This window comes from Chionomys nivalis, chromosome 20 (genome assembly GCF_950005125.1).
Source record: "Chionomys nivalis chromosome 20, mChiNiv1.1, whole genome shotgun sequence".
In the NCBI taxonomy this organism is placed as follows: Eukaryota; Metazoa; Chordata; class Mammalia; order Rodentia; family Cricetidae; genus Chionomys; species Chionomys nivalis.
The window spans coordinates 54,904,739-54,926,455 of record NC_080105.1 but is presented as its reverse complement, the minus strand read 5'-3'; the positions used below and the strand labels follow the sequence as shown (position 1 = coordinate 54,926,455).

Sequence of the window (21,717 nt, the reverse complement as noted above, 5' to 3'; positions counted from 1 at the left end):
ACTCTCACCAATATACAGGTCATTCAGACAAAAACTAGACAGAAATACTGAACCTAAAAGACATTATAAACCAAATGGACCTAAAAATTATCTACACAGACTTCACTCAAACACAAAAGAATATATATACCCTCTTCTCAGCACCTCAAGGAACTTTCTCCAAAACCAGTCACATACTCTGACACAAAGCAAGTCTCAATAGACAAAAGATAATTGAAAGAACACTCTGTATTCTATGAGACCACCATGGATTAAAGCTGGATAGCAACAACAGAAACAATAGAAAGATTGCAAACTCGTGGAAAATGAACAACTCTCTACTTAATGAAAAAAATGTGTCAAGACAAATAAAAAAATTAAGCATACCCAAACTTACGGAACACAATAAAGGCAGTGGCAAGTTCATCCAAAAGACCCAGAGGGAAGAACCAGGGCACAGACACAAACAAAAACCAAACCCCAACAGCGTAAATAAGTCAATGTCCAAAAATCTTGGATTTACTCACAATCTTCTGGGCTCCTCCAAGGGGCTGGGGTCACTTCTCCAGCTCCGCCCTCTGCAGCACACAGCTGCCTTCTAGGCTCCAGCTGGCTCCACTCTACCGATGTTGTCCTTGGTGGTCTCCAAAATGCTAGTGTCTTCTGCACCTGACTGCACTTTCACCAACTCTCCTGGGCTCATGACACCAAGTCTCAACTTCTCTCCATAACCCTTCAGTCCTGTGCTTCCGACTGCTCTGGAGGCAGCACATTCTCCAGTGACATATTCTGACCTCTCACAGAGCCACGCCTCAGCAGACTTTCCACGACCCCTTCATTACTTCAAAACCAGCATCACCTGGGTGACTCTAACACTACCAAGTTTGGTTGCCAGCACAAAGTACAATACCTAGCCACAAACCCAGCCCTACAAAAAGTACCAGAAGGAATACTTCAGCCCAAGGAAGTTAGCTACATCCACAAAAACACAGACAAGAGATGCTCTCACAGCAGCAAACCCTAAAGAAGGGAAACACACACACACAATAGCATCACCAACAATGAAAACTAAAATAACAGGAGCTAGTAGTCACTGGTCATTAATATCCCTTAATATAAATGAACTCAACTCACCTATAGAAAGACCACAGGCTAACAGATTGGATATGAAAACAGAATCCATCCTTCTGCTGCATAAAAGAAACACACCTCAACCTCAAAGACAGACATCACCTCAGAGTAAAGGGTTGGGAAAAATTTTTTCCAATCAAATGGACCTAAGAAATAAGCCAGTGTAGCTTATTGTAATATTATCATAATATTTAACAAAATAGACTTTGAACTAAAATTAATCAAAAGTGACAAAGAAGGATATTTCATCTTAGTCACAGGAAAAAAATCATCAAGAGGAAATCTCAATACTGAACATCTATGCCCCGAATACAAGGGCGCCCTCATATGTAAAAGAAACACTTATAAAGCTTAAATCATACAGTAAACCCCACACACTAATAGTGCGAGACTTCAACACCCCACTCTCACCACTGGGCAGGCCTGCCAGTCAGAAACTTAACAGAGAAATAAGGGAACTAACAGATGTCATGACTCAAATGGACTTAACAGACATCTACAGAACATTCCATCCAAATATAAAAGAATATACCTTCTTCTCAGCACCTCATGGAACCTTCTCAAAAACTGACCACACACTAGGTAACAAATCAAACCTCAACAGATACAAAACAATTGGAAAAACCCCATGTATCTTATCAGATCACCATGGCTTAAAATTAGAATTCAACAGCAACAATAACTTCAGAAAGCCCACAAACATGGAAATTAAACAGTGCTCACCTGAATCAATGGGTCAAAGAAGAAATAAAGGGAAAAATTAAAGACTTCCTAAAATTCCACAAAAATGGCCACACAATATACTCAAATTTATGGGACACAATGAAAGCAGTGTTAAGAGAAAAGTTTGTAGCACTAAATGCCTACATAAAGAAGCTGAAAAAAAAATCCCACACCAGTGAATTAACAGAACACCTGAAAACTCTAGAATAAAAAGAAGCAAACTCACTCAGGAGGACTAGACAGCAGGAAATAAATTGAGATCTGAAATCAACAAAATAGAAACAAACAATACAAAAAAATCAATGAGACAAAGAGTTGGTTCTTCGAGAAACAACAAAATTGACAAACCTTTATCCAAACAAACCAAAAGACAGAGAGAGAATATCCAAATTAACAAAATCAGAAATGAAAAGGGGGACAGAACAACAGACATGAAGGAAATACAGAGGATCATCAGGTCATATTTTGAAAACCTGTACTCCACAAAATTGGAAAACTTAAAGGAAATGGACAATTTTCTGGATGAATATCACTTACCAAAATTAAATCAAGACCAGATAAGCAAATTAAACAAGACATATAGAAACAGTCATCAAAAGTCTCCAAAACAAACGAACCAAAAACCAACCAACCAACCAACCAACCAACCAAACAAACAAACAAACAAACAGGACCAGGTGGATTCAACACAGAATTCTACAAGATTTTCAAAGAAGAACTAATACCAATACTCCTTAAATTGTTCCACACAATAGAAACAGAAGGAACATTGCTGAACTCTTTGTACAAGGTTACATTTACTGATACCTAAACCACATTTACTGTGTGGGGCATAATCTGTAGATTGAGAATATTTGTAGTTAAGATTGGAATAAGGGCTGAAAAGATGGTTCACCCGTTAGAAACACAGGATCTTTGCAGAGGAGCTGAGTTACGTTGCCAGTGACTGTGTCAGATGGCTCTCAAGAGCTAGTAACTCCCCTGGGGAACCTGATACGACCTTGGGGGCCTCGGCATTCACACGCGCAAACCCTTACACAGACACATAACTTATAAATAAAAATAAGTTGGAATAAAATAACTTGTTTTGCCATGGGTTAGTTATTAAAGGAAAACTGATTCAAAACAAATCGTTTGTGAATTGTTAGTAAAATCTGACAGCGTGGACACAAACACATCTGTCAGCGTGTTAGAATCCCAGACCAGATGCTGCCCAAGTTATGCCCGCCTGTGGCCCTCTCTCCATCCTCATAGCTGACCCTGGGATCCCCACTGCTGCAGGGAGAGACAGACACCCAAGGGTCTGTCCGTGGTTTGTAAACACACGTCTCCTGTCCAGTCTCCAGAGATGGCAAGCACCGTTCTTTCCAAGGAAGTTTACAGGTTTTCAGACTTCACGGTACACCAGAAAGTTCCCTGTGCCCACACACCCTACATCTATCCTCCCCCGCCCCCGCCACTCAAGAGTCAGGGACAACCTAGTTTAAGGTTTGTACCAGAAAACTTCCCCCCTTTCCTATGATACCTGTAAGAAGGGACCTTGGCCACAGTGACTCTGCTCGGAGTCCCTACCATGTTATCTGCCTGTGGTAATTGGGGACTGGATGTTCCTGAGAGTTCCTTAGTCTATATGTCCATGGAGCTAATTCTAATAAACTTCTTGCCCAAAAGAACATTCTGTCAGTGTCCTCCCTCGAGTCCCCAACCCGAGACCTTTCCTTGTGTACCTGATGTAGCAGGCTCATGACAAACTTGAGTCCAGGGGAACCTCTTTCCTCCCTGGAGAACAGTGCCACCTAGAGTCTCAGCTGCTGGGTCCCATGCCTGCTCCGTGCATACTTAATGCATGCTCTTCAGCCAGCAGGAGACCGTGGACTAGGGAACGACCTGGTACCTCTTGACCTCCAAGTGATACCCCTGCGTAATCACCTTGTTCATTGTGTCCATCATGCCAATGGATGCTGGGCCTATGACACTAATTACATCCTGGACTGCAGGACACTTCACCAAGGTGCTTCCTAGTCAGAGGCGCGAGAGGCCCTGACGTCAGGGATATCAGAGCTGCAGGTCGGTGGTAGGGGGCTGCATTTTTCAGGCTCAGCTGTGAGAGACACCCCTCCAAATCTGGAATGGAAATTACTTTCTCCCAATTACTTGGGAAACCACGAGCCATGCCAAGCTGATGCTGAGTCAGGCTAACGGGAGAGCCCCCAAGGTCGTGCCCCTCCGGCCTGGCAGGGACACTGCCAAGCGAGTGCTGAATTCTGGGGCTCTGGCTTCCTCCAACTCCTGTCCTTTCCAGGTCTATCCAGCATGCCAGATCCCCTGCTGGTTCCTGGAATCTGCGACTGTTCCCACCTCAGGCAGCAAACTTGGCAGCAAACTCAGGAGGATGTCACTGGGTTCCTTGCCAGCCAGTCCTCAGAGGACCTGAGTGGGAGGTGGCTTAGACAGGCTCATAGATAGGGACGCTCAGGGAAGGCTGCAGGCAAGTCTCAGCATGCCTGGGCCTGCCCCACAACCTGGTTCTGCAGAGCTGCTGACTGGGGACTTTCCCTGTGGTTCCAGTTCCTGAGGCTGCTCTCCCTTCCCCAGTGACTTATGTGGGATTGCAGGGACTTCGCTCCTAAACGGCCTAGATGCCAGAGGTGGGGTCGGAAACTGGAAGGTGGAAAGCTTAGTTCACTGAGGGAGTAGGACTGACCAAGGACACGGAACCGTCTTGTGATAGGGGAGTTGATTTCAGCCTTGAGCACTGGGTGCTCTCCCAGCAAGGCTTCTTATTCACACTATCCAGCCCTTGGGCTATGCTGAGCCTGAGCTCTTTGTTCTCAGTTTAGGTGAGAGCACAGATAAGAATCTGATGGCCCTGACGTCACTCCTAGAAAATGAATGGAGGAGGAGATGGGAAGTCCTTGGAGAACAGAGCTCTTGGATCAGAAGGGGTGCTACTTGGGTGGGCTCTTTGGCCATGGGATAGATGCCCTTGGAGAATGAAGTCTTTCCCATCATGGGCACTGAAAGTAGGGGTGGGTAGGTCCTTCCACAGGGCTGGATGGGTGATGAGCAGGACCAGAGCGGATGAGAGGTCAGCAGCTTGGGGGAAGGGATGGAGCAAGCCTGTGGGTAGCCCATGGGGATGTGTGCTCCACCCCAGTGCTGCTCAGTCTCTGGACTCTGCCTCAGCTTCCTGGCTGCTCCCTGGACCTCAGTTTCCCCATCTGTACAGCAAGGGTCATCCTTTGAGATGCCTTAAGGTGTGTCAGAACCAAACAAGATGGCTCCTTCACCGAGACAAACTCCAGCCTCCCTCACCCTTCCAGAATGTTTGCTCACCCCTGGGGAGGGTCCTAAGCTACAGGTCACTTTTGCCAGCTGTGTTCACAGTGCGGGAGAGCTCTGAAGATGTGCCCCAAAGCTAAGCTTATGTGGGAAAGACACCAAGAATATTGTCAGAATTCAGACCACACTGGGGCTCACACTCCCCACTCAGAAGCTGTCAGTTAATCTCTAACTCCCTGACAAACTCTCCAGGTGTCCTGACCCCAGGAGAATGGCAGGTGCCAAGGAAGCTCACAGGTCGCTGTACTCCAGGACATCAAACAGACTATAATCATCACATCCCCTCTCATCCATGAACTTCTGCTCTCCCCCAGCAATGCAAGGCCCACCTCCACTACCCCAGTCTCTCAGTGGGGAATAAGAGGCAGCCTGACTACACAGAGTCTCCCTATGCCACTGGTACCTGTAAGAGGGGACGCACCCCAACTCTGTGTCACGGTTTGGTTGCCTATTAGCGATTCTAGCATGCCTACCTGACTAAGTGTGACATTTGGGTCCGAGCTCCTTTCAGGGCTGTGCTGTGGTCCCTGTCTGCACACGCACCAACTTCTTACCGCAAAGGACAATGTTCCTTAGCATCCCAAGGACTCTTTCAGATATGAGCCTGGATTCCCTTCGGACCCCACAGACATCCCTGAATCACTACTTCCTTCAGTCCTCCCATCCCAGCTTGGGCTCTACGTTCTACACATATACTGGGCTGCTCCCAATTGTGACTCCAATAGGATCCTGCTCTGGGAAGGAGGCTGAAGATGCCCTACACTGTCTGCATGCTTCCTAGTGACCATGACAACTCCAGAAGCACACTATGGGATCAAGCCTCTGCCACACACACACACACACACACACACACACGCCGTCTTCAATGATTACCATATCCTTGCTGAGTCCAGGTACTCAGGGCCTCAGATGCACAAGTTTGAGGAATTGTTTCTGCTTTGTTTTGTGTGGGGGAGGGGGAGACACATGAGAAGGTGATTGGGGAGTCCACATCCCCAAGCACCTTAGAGAACCAGGCTCCCAGGTAAAGGGACTAAGGAAGGCTGTGGCCCAGGGCCTGGGGATGCAAGGATATGGGTGCAGGGAGGCCCCTCTCCTCTCCAGCTGCAGCCTGTGTACGCCATTGTAACTCCAGCGAAGCCTTCACATCGTGATGTTTCCTTTAGTGAGCAATTAGCTGGAACTTAAGTTCTGGGAGAGCGATGAGGCGGCCAGCCCGCTGAGTAGTTGGTTCCTAGGACTGCAAGCGAAGACGGGTGGAAAACTTGAGTCACCAGGGGGCGCCATCAGACAGGCTAAAGCCCTGGTCCTGGTGTTGGCACAAATAAGCCTAGAGAGGCCCCAGCGCTGTGGGTGGAGGACAGAGGGGGAACTGAGGGGAGGTTGGTTGGTTGCCGCAGCAACACGCCCTGCGCAGAGCAGCCGCAATCACAAGTCCACACAGCTGACAGGGCCCCCAACACTGGTGCTCTACCTGCCCCCCGACTCCATGTGTCTCCTGCCCTCATGGCTTTAATAACTAGACTAATATTTACCAAAAGACCCTTTTGTGGCTAAAATTAGAAGTATCAAGAGATACTGTCTGCCCAGCTACAGGAAGGACCCATGGAGGCATGGACTTGGTCCACGTGATGCCCTGTCTCAGTACTGAGTAGCACCTGAAAACGGTCACCAGTGACATGCCTGTTATATACTGTAGAGAGGAAACCTCAGGTGCAGCGTGACCCCAACGTGCAACACAGTCTGCCCCTGACCTGAGTAAGGCTCACGTGCCCTCTCTCTGCGGGGACCATCTACCAGAAGGTAGAGGTTCACTCACTTTCCACCTTACCTGTGATTGGTGTTGGATTGAAGGAGGGTCCCTGCTTTGGGTCTCCGTTGGCTGCTGTCACTCTGGCCCTGCCCATGGAGGGAGGATCATGAAGCTGTTCCAGGCCTGGGCTGTCTTCCCTTAGTCCCCAGAGAGCTCTACTAGTGGCTGAGTCAGAGGGGTTCTGTCCTTAGGCGACTGGTGGTTCTAATAAAGCCAAGGCGGTGTCAGTGCCTGGCTGGGAAGATGAGGCCCAAAGAGGATGAGATCCTTGGGGGTCTGAGTCACTGGGGGGCGGGTCCTGGTAACTTCCAGGCTGTGGGAGGTGGAACCCTAGAAGCTAGGCTGCCGTCCCTGAATTCCAGCATCACTTGGATCTGAGGAGCCAGTGGCTGTGCTGGGCCGTAACGGTAGGTGTCCTTCAACCACCTCTAGCCACCTGAAGCAGCAACAAGAAAGACCCTGTCGTCTTTGCCAACCACGGACACAGGGACAGAATGCAGGCTCCTCTTAGTCCTCAAGCGCCAGGCCTGTTTCATCTTCCCAGTAAAACTGGCTGCTGCCGGCTGCTGCCCAAGCAGAACTGACCTCCTGCCCCAACACTGAGCCCTCAGCACACAAGTGACCACCCCCTTCTCGTCCTGCCAGGACCTCTTCTCTGAAGGGACAAGTGATGCTAAGAAGCCATACGGTTCAGAGTCCAAAGACAGACTGGCACAGGCAGGGAAGGGAGACTCGGGTTGCAAGCATGTAAGAACGCTCAGAACCAAGGCTCAAAGTATTTCTTGAGCCTTTCAAAACAGGATTTCATCCATCTCTGGACCTAGCAGCTGCTGTGACCCTCAACAAAGACACACAGAGGGAAGAACATCACTGAGACTTAAGCAAAGGTTCTCCTACCCAGAGGCCTGGCCTTGGCCAACACCAAACTGCTGTCCGGACACAGCAACAGAGGATGAACAGGTAGACAGACCCATGCTGATGCCTGCTCTACGGCAAGAGTCCAGGAGTTATGGCTGAGGACTCCTATTCCACCCTAGCAAGGTTCCAGCCAGCTGTTTGCCCTCATCCGTCTCTGAGTACCTTCCGGTGGCAGCTGGAGAACGGGACTGGCTCAAAATCACACGGCGGGCGCAAAGGTTGCCTTGCTTTACCATATAGACCCATTCAGAGGACTATCAGGCCATGAGTTCCCAATGAGTAATGATACCGGAAAGGCTTGCCCTTCCAGCTAGGGGCCTAGGTGGAAATTGATGGGTGGGCCTTCCTCCCCTCTCTACACGACAATGGCCTCCCTGGAAAGTCAATTCCTCAAGCCTTGCTCTGAGAGGTTGCACTAACCTTCTACAGCTAAAGGACCCCAATTCTTATCTGTACTCCATGTGTCCCCAAAAGGAAACAGTGGGGACACAGACATATTACATATCTGTGGCTTGTGGCCTCTGACCTTTGACTTCCAGGTGTCTCATCACATATGTCACATCATGCCTATGTGTATAGAAGCATGGTCATGGAGCATGCCTACATGTGACCTTGTACATTTGTACTGTGGAAGGGAGCGTGTGTATGAGGTGTGTAAATGCAAATGTGAATATGTGTGCACTGTGCAGTATACGTGTGACTGTCCGAGTGTGGACATGTGTGGTATGTGTATGAGGAGCTGAGAAGCATGGCCCTGCACACTCATGAATGAGTGTGTCCATGAGTGTCCCATGTACATATAAGCATACCTGTGTGAATGTCGAGCATGTGAGAGTGCTCTGTGGGGGACTCTGGTGGCACACGTCTGGTGAGAGGGGAGCTGGGCCCCGTCTTGGGATGAGGAAGAGGCCCATGAGTGGCAGCTGTTGTACACGCCAGTTTGCTCTCCTTCAACCGGTTGAGCAAGGTGGAAAGTGTCGGTGTATTATCTTCCTTCCGTTCTCACATGGCTGTCCTGGGTTCCCGTCTGGAACCTGGGTATCTGCTCTGAGCATTCTCTCCAAGGAGTTCAGACTCCTTGTCTTCAGGTCAAAATGTCTAGATGGTCCAGAGGCCTTGGCATCCTGGCGTCTCCCTTGGGACTATGACTGTGGTGGCCGCTGAGAAAGAAGCTGGTTCTAGTGTCCGGCTGGGACAGCAGCTGGCCTGACCGGGCTGTGACAGCCCCGACTCAACTTGCCTGGGCTGGGGGTTTGTTCCTCGAGCATTAGACAGCTTCTCTGCTATCCTTGCACATTTAACGTGTATCTCTGGTGAAAACAAAGCTCGGATACTGGATAGGTGAGAATATTGAGTTCCTACACCTGGTGAAGGACCATCTCCCTCCTGGTCTGGAAGCACACGGCCACGGTCAGACCTAAAGATAGGAGTTCTCTGTGTGGATCACATGGTAAAACTGGGGTTCTTGTTTCTCCAGTTTACCAGGGCCTGTGCCCAGCAACAAGCACAGAGGAAACTCAGGCTCCTGGGCATCCCTGACCTTACCCTTCAGGGACCTTGGCACCCACCGTGCCTTCCCCTGAGCACCATGTTCCATCATGAGTTTGGGCCCACAGATGCTTCTAGATGTTTCCAGGACCTGCAGGGTGGAGGACGACCCTAGGACTAGGGCATGCCAGCATCGTTTGCCATTACTGGCAGGTGCCTATGGAAGACATAGCCACTTTCCTGCCTCTGTCCACATCCCATGGAAGAAGAACATGGTCCACAAACATCCCCTTGTCTCTGGTGGCCAGGGTGCACACCCCGGTGGTGTGCATGCCCCTCCCAGAGCATTCTCAGGTTTAAGTGGACTGGGGGGGTCTTAAGCGGACTAGGGAGTCTCTGCACCACTGCTCTTTCTCTCAGCTGTGGCTAACCTTGCAAGATGGAAATGGAACCCCAGGGAACTGGTCAGAGGGGCCCTGGAGTAAGCACACCACCCCTGGGCTCCTAGCTGCTCAGAGTCCCACCCTTACCTGCCCTCCAGGTCTTGACTACCTTTTCCAAAGTGTTGATAGTGTCCCTCGCCTTCTTCTTTGTGGAATATGGGATGCAGCACACCCAGCTGGTCCTTGTCCTGGATGCCAAGAACATGAGGGAGTAAGAAGGCCCTCTCTGCCTGTCACACCCAACCTCCTGGACGGCAGCCCCACCCCACACTCTCAAACCCTGCAGCTCCCACTCTGCAAAGCCCAGGGCAGCAGGGCACTCCCCCAGCAAGCTACATCTCAATTCCAAAGCTCGCCACTTATTTCTGTCCTTCAGGTACCCAGGTCTCTTATTCTCTGTCTAGAGGGACTCTTAAAAGACTTCCTCCAGGTAGCAAGGTGGAGGTGGAGAGAGGTAACCTCCATGTATGTTCCTGCCATAGGAGGCAGTGGTTCCCACTATGTATTTCATAGGTGGCAGCAGTTCCCACTATTATGGTGAAGGTAATCACCCAGCTCATAATCAAAGCTGCCCAATTGGGCAGCAAAGGTTGTTGGTGCATAGTTGGCCCATCTTACTGAGGGATCCTGGGCATAAAATTGGAAATTAAAGAGGTGAGAGGTGCAGATGGGTGTCACGGCTCCTGTCCTGACCAGGTTATGTACAGAACCCTCGTCCCTACCAAGTGACTGCCAGCACTCAGGATTACTCTGACACCTACCCTACCTAGGGTAGTGAGCATTAGAGATTGGAAACCAGACCCAGACAATGGACTTAACTGTCTCTCAAGCTAAAGAGTAAAGTCAACCCTTTGTCTGTGGTTAAATCCATCCAAGAAAAAGTGAGGGGAAAATCCCTTGGAGAAGACTTGCCTCTGTCAAGTCTGGGCTGGGAAGTGTGACATACACGGACTATACACAGGGAGTATGACATGGGCATCCTGATATCTTGGTAACACTTGATATGATCACCTGTCATGGCCTGGTCATGTGGAGGTCAGTCAGGGAGACTTCCCAGTGAGGATGACCAGACGTCACTGAATTCTTTTCCCAGGACCGAAGCTTGAAGCAAAGGTGGCAATCACCGTGACCATATTTCCCCAACTGCCCACCAGATAGAGGGCTAAGTGGAATGTGATCAAGGAGCAGAGTCTATGGGTGACTTATGGCCCAGAGGGCAACCATTACCCCACATAAACCCAGCTTCTGCCCGAGTGTGACATCAAGGACTATGCAGCCCAGTAGGATTAGGGGTGATTCTAAAACTCCCTTTTTCTATGTTATTCTGTTCCACATGATGTGAGTTCCTTTATGACAACATGCCAGTTTAACAAATCTAATAGAGAAACAAGCCAAGATCCTAACAAAGACATTAATTCCGAGGGGGTGGGAATTTGAGTAACTATTGTGTTCTCTCCATTTCTCTGTATTGTCAGAAATGAAGTAAAATTAGATCCATGGGCTAGAGGCAAGTGCTTGCCTGGATCCCAATGCCCTTCTTTGTGGCTGATGCCTCTGGACCTCAGGAAGCTGTGAGGCTTTGCCGGTCTATCCAGGGGCATAAGTCTCAGGACCAGTGTGCAAAACCTTGTAGGCCTAAACCCAGCTATGAGAGACTATCTCTCCCTGATGGCATCCAAGTGTGCAGGGCTTTCCTAACACACTCTCTACAGTTAAATGCCACACCTTTACCTTCTGCTTTGGTCATTTTGCTGGCTGATAGGATGAGAACACGTGGTTTGGTGGTGGAGTGATATATGGCTCCTGGTAAATTTGTTCCCAAGCTCTGAGAAAGTTTACCATATTGTCACTTGTTCCTTAGCTCCTCTGGTCCCCATAATCAATTGACTTATGCATGGCTTAGGGGATGGAGGGAAGGCAGAAGGCACAGAGCTGTCACCATCGGAGTCTGTGGTAGGAATGTCACCCTGATAAGCAGCCCCATCTAAGTTATCCCTGAAGCAATACTCACTCATCCTCTGACAAATACCCTGTGTCCATCGGGGGCCTCTTCTCTTCCCTCAAGGCACGGGTGATTATCTATGGGAGGAGGCAGAACAACCTATGGGGCCCTCCCAAGGAACAGATAGGGACAGAGAAAGCCAGTCCACTATGGTTCCGAATGTCCTCCTTCCAGACAGTTCTCTGTTGAGTGGGGATGCCCAACAGAGGACTCCGGCTCCTTGTGAGCCTCCCTGACTCCTGGGCTACAGGTGGAGAGAACTGGCCCCTTGGTCTACTTCTGCTACTGGATGACCTTTCTGGAGTCCTTAGAACTCAGGGCCCCATGAGTGGCTTCACAAGGACACAGTGTGATTCAGAAGCTAAAGGTATAGACAGGTGTAATCTGGAAAGTAGCCAACCTTCAGGTACTCCTTAAATTTGTCAACAGAACTTCAGAAGTCACCCCAAAAGCCATCTGCTCATTACAGCAGGGAACTGGAAGGAGACTCCAAATAACTATGTTGATGAGCCACTGAGAAAATCTCATTTTATGGATAATGATGATGGTGATGTAACGATGATGTTGATCATGACCATGACGGTGATTATGTGATAGGGCTATTGATAATGATGGCTGTGATACTAGCGCTGCTGATGGTGGTGATGGTGATGATGATCATGACAGTGCGGTCAACAGCGGTGGTGATGGTGACAGGATGTCAAGGGTGAAAATATGATGGTGATAATGTTGATGGTCATGATGGCAGTGATACCCGTGGTGACGATGGTGGTGGTACTGTTGGCAATGGTGATGATAACAGTGTGGTGATAATGGTGGTGATATTGGCAATACCTCATACCAAGGCCACAGCCTGGAGATGTGGGAATTACGCTTTCCAGTCCATGCTGGAACAACGCAAGCACAAGAGGTTCATGAGCATTTTGAGCAGTTGCTGATAAAGCCATGTATCTCTTGTTCTCTCTGCCTCTTTCTGAGATTCCCTTAGAAGCTCTGGGTACCCAAGGACCCACGTTGGTGCTAAAGGAGGGAGAGTGAGAGCAAGAGCGAGCGAGCGAGCGAGAGAGAGGACACAGGTGTTTTTCTTCTACTCCCAGTCAGTCCTTATCACTAGCACCATGGATGTTCCCTGGAACTTCTGGTCTTGGGTCTCTGCCTCACCCTTCATGTGTCTGTGATGCTCCCCCCTTCACACACACAGAGTATGGGTGCTTTCCTAGTGGGTAATTTGGGTTTCTGGTCTGGAGGGTTTTACTGTACCTCCTCCTCAGTATGGTCTCCAAGGTCGATCTCCACAAACACAGATGGTTTCTACGGAGGAAACAATAATTTAGGAGAGAGCTTGGAAGGAGCTGCAAGGTTCTGCCTTTTAGACCTGTGGTCTGGATGGCCCTACCAGATGCTGGTGATGACAGAGAGCCCCTGTGAAGCTTGGCGGACCACGGCAGCACAGAGAGCAGGGGCCAGAAGGCAAGCTCTGGGCAGATGAGGAGCAGCGTGACCTTCTCACCTGTTTCTACTCAGTGGAAACTAGTTCTTGAGATTCTGAGAGTTTCTCCATCCTTCAAGTGACAAGGCCACTGTGGAGTTCTGGGGATCCCTCCCCAGCCCTGATCTACAGGAGCACATGGCTCACCTCCATACACTTACCTAGAGCTATGCTTCACCGAGACAAGATCTATTCTCTAAGGTGGGCTAGCTCACAATATGCCAACTCAGCCTCTGTTTGATACTTTGACTGGCCCAGAAACTTGTCAAGGACTATCTGCTGTGAAATCTTGGTGAAAGAGGTGCCCCACTGTCCCCGTTCCCCATAACATGGTCTGGGAAGGAGGATAAAGCTACCTTCTTCCTTCATGAAGGTCACCGTGAAATTCCTAATTCAGTATGGTGCTTGCACAGAAGATGTATCTCAGAGATCAAGATCGGGGTGCCTTTGGTCAGCATCCCTGATTGAGATGCTCTGGTTGGGGTATTATTGTGGGTGAAGTTCAATTGGAAGGGGAAATCTCAAGATCCACACCTTTAGTGATTTCATTGTTTGGCAAGCTAGGGCAGGATGCTGCAGGTTCAGGCAAAGAGGCCCAGAGCTTGCTCCCTGAACCAATTTCTAGCCCAGTCAGATAGAAGAGCACTGCTCAGATGGTTTTAAGGATTCCAAGTCTATGGTGTGCGCAGAGTCCACCAGGAGTTGCATACGAACAGATTTGCTCATCTTAACGCCTGTGGCTCAGGTAAAAAGTGCTTGCCTGTTTTTCTAGAAGGTTATTCAGTTTCATGGACTCTGGCTCCTGCTCCTACAAGTCAAAGAAGACACCAATAGGTGAGTACAGGGGAGGCCGTGCAGGAGGCCAGAGTGCACAGAGCCTCCCGAGGCCAGCTTGACCTCGGCCACTGAGGTGCGTCTTCCTTTGCGGGCACCATCCTTTTCTGAGGTGCTGGCCTCCGAGTCGCTCTTCTCTGGTTCTGACTTCCCACACTTTTGGTCCAGTGTTCTGGGCTCATCCTGGTTCCTCTTCTTCCTGTCTTCCTCTAGGCTCACCTGACTGAAGATCAGTCGGTAGGTTAGGCATCAAAAAAAGCAGTTTGGATTAAGTGTTATGACAGGAATCAGTTGCTGTCTCTGGCTGCTCCCCTAATGCTTGGAGTGAGGTAAGCCTGTGTGCCCTTTTGGAGACAAAAAGAAAAGCTCTCCTATGTCCCCTAACAACTCATCTTGTCTGGAGACACCAGCTCCACTCCCTACAGGCTTATGGGGCATGATGGTACCTAGTTCTACCAACCAATGGTGCCTCCAGCGACTTTAGTCGCCAACATCCCTCCCCCCCCTCACTGTTTTTTGGTCTAGCACCTTCCACCGGTGCTGGCTCATGGGAAGCCCTCTGTAAACAGGCAGCCTGACCTGTGCCTAGTGCACGGCAAACAGACTTTGGGATCTGAGAAAAGCCCTTGTGTTCAATGACTTTGAAGCCCCATGGAAGGCAGGATGGTAGGCAATGCAGAGGGATGGCTCCGTGTTAGCTGATCAGACAGCCTGTTCTATCTGACCATTGGGAGTCTGGTTATACAGCCTCCCTGTCAGCAAGGACACCTTAATGGACCCAACTGACATGAGACAGGGTGGCGTTTCCTTTCTGGAAGAGGCACATGGAGATACTTGTTGAGATACTTCCCCCAAGTTGGCTGGATGCCAGACAAGGACCAGGCAGAGGGGCTGCCTAGGAAGTGAGCAGGGCCGCCCGCACTTCTGAGACACATGATGGTGGGTTCTGGTTTTACGGGTCCTTTAGATAAAGAAGGTCCCCAACCATCCCAACCAATGCGCCCTAAAAGGAGTCTTCCCAAGTCCCGACCCAGAGGGAGGGCTCCATCCCGCTCCCCTCTGTCCCAACCCTCTCATTTCAGAAGAGAGTGCCTTCCACTTACCAGGAGGTATCATCCGTGTCACTTCTCGGATCTTTATCTTGGTCCTCAGAGTCTGAGGAGCAAGGGAAGTTGGTTAGCATCCCACGGTATGATGGCTCCCGCACCCAGGCCTTCCCACAGTTCACCAACCCACTGGTTCACTGTCCTGCCAAGGACTCATCAGGGCAGGCTCCAGGCCAGCTGAGCGTGAACAGCCATGGCTAAGAGAATTCTTTCCACATCTGCTTCTTTGGCCATCCTCACAGTGCACTTGCATTTTCCCCCCTAGTCCAGCACCTTCCATGCCTGGGCTGGAGCTTTGAGCCTGCTTCATGCGTAGTTGTGAAAGCCCAACCCTTACTCTATCTTCTTCCGTGACCCAGGCTTGGCATCCATGGCCTCCTGGAATACACTCACGGGTCCCCAAATCTTCCTCATCCCAACACTGATTACGGGAGTGGCAGAACAGGAGTCAAGGAAAAGGGACCCTCACAAGATGGCGACTTGCTCTAGACGAGATGGCTTGTCCGGGAACATCCTGGCCACTGGGAGCACTACTTGGTCTGTGAGCTTCACCCGCCCCCCACGGCATACTTCTTCCGCATGTAACTTCCTCCCCTCAGCTTCCAGGGATCTGGCAGCTCATCTAACAGGAGGAGCCATGAACAGATGACTCCATTGAGGCCCCATTCTGTCCAATTCCCCCAGTGTTGCTGCCAGGGCCAGACCTCAGCATGGATGACTGGTACTATCTGATCCCCACAGTGGCTTTGGGATTCAGACAGAAACCCCAAAATGTTAAAGAGTTCGGTAAAAAACCAAGCCCAGAAACTGGGCTGGGGGCTGCCTTGTTCTGGATGGTGCCCTAACAGAACTGGCAACCCCTTTCTTTGGGTTTAGCATCCAGGCTAGTTGATGCCAGTGCAGGAGACACTTCCTCACCAGCCGGTCCTCTTCCCTTTCCATCCACTCCAGTCCTCCATCCCAGCGCTGCCCTTCATAGAGATGCTAGGTGCGTCTAAGCTGCCCCCTTCCTATCAGGGAGCCTGTCCCCTCCTGTGCTCAGCACAACTGGCCTTGGCCTGTGCCACGTGACCCCTCTCTCAGGAGATCTCATGCCTGTCCCTCTGTTGTCTGCAGTGGGGGACTCAGACTTGTGGGTATCTGTGGTTAGAAGCTGCCTGCCCAACAGAGAGAAACAAGAGACTGAGGCCTTTTTGCTTTGTGTGTGTGTGTGTGTCACACAGCTTTGCACGATAGCTCAAACCAACGGGTCAGAATGATGAGAGGAGGAGAGCTCACTAGAAGGGTTCCTGGTGACTTAAACACTTCCAGAAGGATTTAAAAATGGACTGGAAGGGCTGGAGAAATGCTGTTAAAGGCACTGGCTGCTCTTCTAGAGGCCCAGGGTTTGGTTCCCAGCGCTCACGTGGGGCTCATAACTCTAATTCCAATCCTAGGGGACCCAAAGCTCTCTTCTGTTCTCCACAGCACTGCATGTACACAGCGCACAGGCATACATGCTGGCAAAGTACCCACACATACAAAGATCTCTGTCAGCCCCACCTGAGCACACGTGGATACATGTCAGCCCCACCTGAGCACATGGGGATACATGCCAGCCCCACCTGAGCACACGGGGATACATGTCAGCCCCACCTGAGCACATGGGGATACATGTCAGCCCCACCTGCACACACATGGATACATGTCAGCCCCACCTGAGCACATGGGGATACATGTCAGCCCCACCTGAGCACACGGGGATACATGTCAGCCCCACCTGAGCGCACGGGGATAACATGTCAGCCCCACCTGAGCACACGGGGATACATGTCAGCCCCACCTGAGCACACGGGGATACATGCGCCTATGATTTAGAAGATGCTAACTATAAGGAGAACCTTCTAGTCCTGTGAAGTGGACTTAGCAAAGAGCAGTCAAGAGAAAGGTAGGATTTCCATCGCTTGGTGCAGTTGTGCGGTTAGAAGCCAGTGACTTCTTACAGGAATATGCCTTGCAAACTGTCCGTGTTCATCTGTACACAGACTGCTTTCTTGAAGTTGGGCCAGGTCCGGCCTGCCCTCCCAGCCCACCAGGAGAGAGCCACCCCTACCTAGCTCCTTGCGTAGCAGCTTCCTGATGCAGACTGGTGGATCCCCCTTCTGGTGCAAGCCACCCACACTCCTGCTCCTCTGGAGTTCAGCCCCCTCGCTGGCCACTTTGAGGTATCCAGGGGCTATTCCTGAGGGCAGGGCCCCAGGGCCAGGCCTGTGCCTCCTGTGAGTGGCAGGATCCTTTTCCATCCTGACCCAGAGGGGAGGAGGAAGCCTCCAGGGCAGCCTCAGACCGAAGGCATCTCTGCCAGCCTCTCTCCCTGTCTCTCCTCCAGCAAAGTGGCCCAGAGCATGCTCAGTCCCCGTTGCTATGGCGCTGCTGTGACATCACAAGTCAGAGCTGAATGCTGAGGGCCACCCCAGAGGTCTCTGCAGGCTCCAGGTTTTTTTGGTTTGTTGTTGTTGTTTTGGTTTTTTTGAGTGATTTTGTGTTGGCCACTTTCCTGTGCTTCATGCCTCACACGTGTGCTCCTGACGCCCGTGCGGTCTCCCCTTTGGACATCTTCCTTTTCCTTCAGAGATGAGGATGGCAGGGTGAAAAGTCCGGAAAATGAATAAAGGGTTCTGGGGCAGCGTGATTGGATCTACATCCAGGCCAATGGGTCAGACTCGCCACCGAGAGGAGGACTTGGTGGAAGATAATTTGATGATTTAAATTACACTGACATAAACATCTGCCCATACAGGACCACAGCCTGGATGACTTCAACTGGAAAAATGTCTCCCAATCGAAGGCTGGAGGGTAAGATCAAGGAAGGGCAGGGCTGGCTTCCCTGCAGCCTCTCTTAGGGTCACAGATGTTATCTTTAAGGTGCTGTCCCTTGAATCCCTGTCTTCATCTCTTCTTTGGATTGCGGCTCCCCCTAGTGTCAACGTAACCTACACTTATCCCCTCGAAGGGGATAAAAGTTTACTCTGGAGCTAAACAAGTGACCACCGCCTCAGAACACATTCAAACTCCATGGACCAACAGCTGGAAGACTTTTTCTCTTTCAAATTTATTATAAGTATGTGTGTCGGGGATATAGCCCACGTGGCTGCAGGTGCCAGTATGGTCCAGGAAAGGGTGCTGGGTCCAAGGAGTTGCAGTTACAGGCCGTTGTGAGCCATTCGATCTGAGTGTTGAGAACTCTCTGTGTTGAGCAATCTCCAGTCTCCAGAGCTTTTATATCAGCATGACGAAGGAAGCCATAAACAAAGGTACTTTTCAAGCAGATTGGCAAAAGCATTAAATGGATGCTACAAAAGTCAAGGGACTCCAGCTCGACCTCAGCTGCTATCTGGTGGCGGCCGCAGCCTTTTGGTTGGGGAAACCAGAGCTTTGTGAATGCATGCCAAAGGGTTGTATCTGTTAATCACAGGTTGTTAGGTCAGATGTAGAAGGCAGGCAAGGAATGGCTATTAAGGTGTCTAAATATAGCCCAAGATAAACATTCCAACCTCGCCACAATCACTGGGCTTCTTATCAGTTAACCAGCTTTATGGATGTCTGATGTAAGGTGTCATTCTTTCTAGGAACTTTGATTCAAGCGAGTGACCTTAATTCAGTTGCCCAACTTTCCAAGACCCCCCCTTCTCAAACAGTCAGGCCTGAGGTCCCTGGTGTTAGGTCCTCAGCAAATGATGGCGGGGGAGGGGGGCACAACTTGATCTAACGTAGCCCAACAGAAGATCCCTGGTTCACTGTTCAAATACAGCGTCATCTAGAGCTACGGTGCTGGGAGGAGGGGCATCCTGACTCTCCAGGGCTTTTGATTGGGCCTTCTGAGATTAAACTGACTCAAGGTATATTTAGCAGGAAAAAAAGTATATGAATCTATTTTCCTGGCAGGGGACCTGCACTGGTTAGTCTTTGTCAGCTCGACACACAAACACATCAGCATTAAGCAATAAGCGTTCCTTTGTGGTTTGTCCCCAAGATATTAATATTAATATCACATTAGAAAACACAGTTTAGCTTTTAAACATCCCACGGTCTTCTAACCATTCCAATAATTTAAAAGTTTAAGTTCTCTTTAAAAATCCAAAGTCTCTTAACTGTGGGCTCATGTATTTTCTTACTCCAAGAAGGAAGAACCAGGGAAGCTACAATTAAAGTCAAACAAAACCAAAATTAAATAGCTTTGTGTCTGATATCTAGGACCCATATAGGATCTTCTGCGCCCCAAAGGATTGGCAAATCCCTCTCTTCCATGCAGTCTGCTGCTCAGCAGCTTTCTTCTACGGGTTGCTCCTGTTTGAGTCTCTCCACTGCTTTCCCGATGATTGGCTCTGCCCCGCCTTCCCGATGATTGGCTCTGCCCTGCCTTCCCAATGCTTGGTTCTGCCCCGCCTTCCCAATGATTGGTTCTGCCCCGCCTTCCCAATGCTTGGTTCTGCCCCGCCTTCCCAATGCTTGGTTCTGCCCCGCCTTCCCAATGATTGGTTCTGCCCGTCCTTCCCAATGATTGGTTCTGCCCCGCCTTCCCGATGATTGGTTCTGCCCCACCTTCCCAATGATTGGTTCTGCCCCGCCTTCCCAATGATTGGCTCTGCCCTGCCTTCCCAATGATTGGTTCTGCCCCGCCTTCCCAATGATTGGCTGTGATCAGGATGTAAGTTGCTCTTGGTTGTGGTATTTCTCACAGTAATAGGAAGCAAACTACAACAAGGCTTCATAAATAATGAAGCCGGAAGTAGCAGAATACTTGGTTTTCTGCTATCTGGATGGAGAAGCATGGTAAAGGGCATTGTGTGGGGTCAGGGAGGGAGACCGCAAGGGCTGGGTCAATGAGGTCTTCACAGAGAGTCCCTCATTCTACCAGGGAAGACAAAGCTACCCTCTTCTTGCTACAGGGGAGATGTTCACTGAGGTTTCTATCTGCAGCCACTGGCTTCTCAAGTGACCTCAAAATCATTCCTTCAGAGCATTCAGCTCCCGACAGCCAGCATGGTACATGCAGGCATGTCTCCCCACACAGGCATCCCTCCCTCTCTCACATATGGGAGGCTGCAAGTCACCTGGTCCAGTGACCATTGTGGAGACCTAGCATCCAAGGGGTTGGTGGCAATCCTACCCCACTCCAGATGCTCTCCGATGGATGGAGCTCAAGATGGAAGCGTGGAGGTAGTTCATGGAGATGCTTTCTCCAGTGACTAACAGACCTTCTGAAAGAAAAGCACAGACATGGCAGAGGTCTCCATCAGAGAGAGCTGTGAAGAGGGCTTTGAGCCTAAGTACTCTGGTGTTTCATTGTGTCTCCTCCCCACAGGGACTGGTCTATCCCTAGCTTCCTCGTTATCCCTGGGTTGAACTTTAACCTGACATGATAAAGTGTGAACCCTGCCTCCACCCCAATGAGATGAATCTTAACTAGGCATGCTAGAGTGTAATCTGGGCCTGAGAGAGGCATACCCCAGGGTAAACTGAGTCTAGGCATGTTTCAGTGTGAGCTGAGTTCTAGTTGGCACGCTCTAGTTTGAACTGTGCCCTAGCTAGGCATGACCAGTACGAGCTGGAATGTGAGGTAAGTCCTCTGTCTTGGTATGGTCCAATTCTTTAAGGATACTTTGCTTCTGGTTGATCCAGGCTGACAAATGCATGTGGCCAGGCCAGCAGACACTCCCCACTCCATTCCTAGGAGATCATAGGCAGACAAGAGGCCAAGGAGCAGGGCCACCATCCTTGCTCCACTCCACACTCTTCTGTGGCCAGAGGACGCTGACCAGCGACCCATGCCAGTCTCACCTTGTCCTGAGAAGCCTTTTGGCCCGAGTTCTTGGCCCCAGGAAGCCCCCAGAGGGCTGTCTAACTTGGTGCTCTCAAAGTCGGACCCTAGACTTTTCTTATAATGGTTCAGACTCCCAGTGGAATTAAAGAAAGTCAATTGTAGAGAAGAGGGATGAGAATTAGGTGCTTCAGTGGTGTCACTTGTTCAGGCGAGGGGCCTGCATGCTGTGCCTCCTCGCTCTCTAGGGCTCTAGGAGAGGCAGCGAGGCCTGAGTAGCCACGTAGCCCCCATGTAGCCTGCTTGTCTGCTGCACACACTTCTGCTCTGACCTCAGGGCACCATATCCTAGAGACAAGGGAGGAATCTGTCTCCTCCTCCCCTAGATGTCTTCAACTCCACAGGACTCCCAGCGGTGCCTAATGCCATAGGGCACCCAAAAGCCAGGCTCTCACAGAATCCTACGTGGACACATGCCAGAGACAACACACGCTATCAGAAATGCCACCTGTCACCACAGGAACCATCTGTCTGGTCTGACAATGATGCATTCTACCTCTATCTGCCGCCCTCCCTGTAGGGGCCCTCCTGTACACTGTCTCCTTCATGTGAGCCCCTCCGGAAGTCCAAACCACTCCTCAGAAAGAAT

The 21,717-nt window shown here is 50.2% G+C and overlaps 1 protein-coding gene across 1 annotated transcript; it reads right to left on the bottom strand.

The window, feature by feature from the left end:
• Positions 1-7,126: 7,126 nt before the first annotated feature.
• Positions 7,127-17,550, bottom strand: C20H13orf46 (chromosome 20 C13orf46 homolog). The gene is made up of 8 exons (XM_057753139.1): positions 17,361-17,550; positions 15,266-15,317; positions 14,226-14,385; positions 14,089-14,136; positions 13,100-13,150; positions 11,849-11,916; positions 9,947-10,025; positions 7,127-7,192 (listed from the first exon to the last, which is right to left on the bottom strand). The coding sequence occupies exons 1-8, from the start codon at positions 17,548-17,550 to the stop codon at positions 7,127-7,129; spliced, it is 714 nt and encodes a 237-aa protein (XP_057609122.1).
• Between the last annotated feature and the right edge of the window lie 4,167 nt (positions 17,551-21,717).

What these genes read in the sequence shown, in the direction of transcription:
- C20H13orf46 (XM_057753139.1), bottom strand. Translation starts at nt 17,550, where the DNA reads ATGGAAAAGGATCCTGCCACTCACAGGAGGCACAGGCCTGGCCCTGGG. An exon ending in GACACGGATGATACCTCCTG is followed by an intron (nt 14,386 to 15,265) that starts GTAAGTGGAAGG and finishes ACTGATCTTCAG; the next exon opens with TCAGGTGAGCCTAGAGGAAG. An exon ending in ATAACCTTCTAGAAAAACAG is followed by an intron (nt 13,151 to 14,088) that starts GCAAGCACTTTT and finishes TTTCCTCCGTAG; the next exon opens with AAACCATCTGTGTTTGTGGA.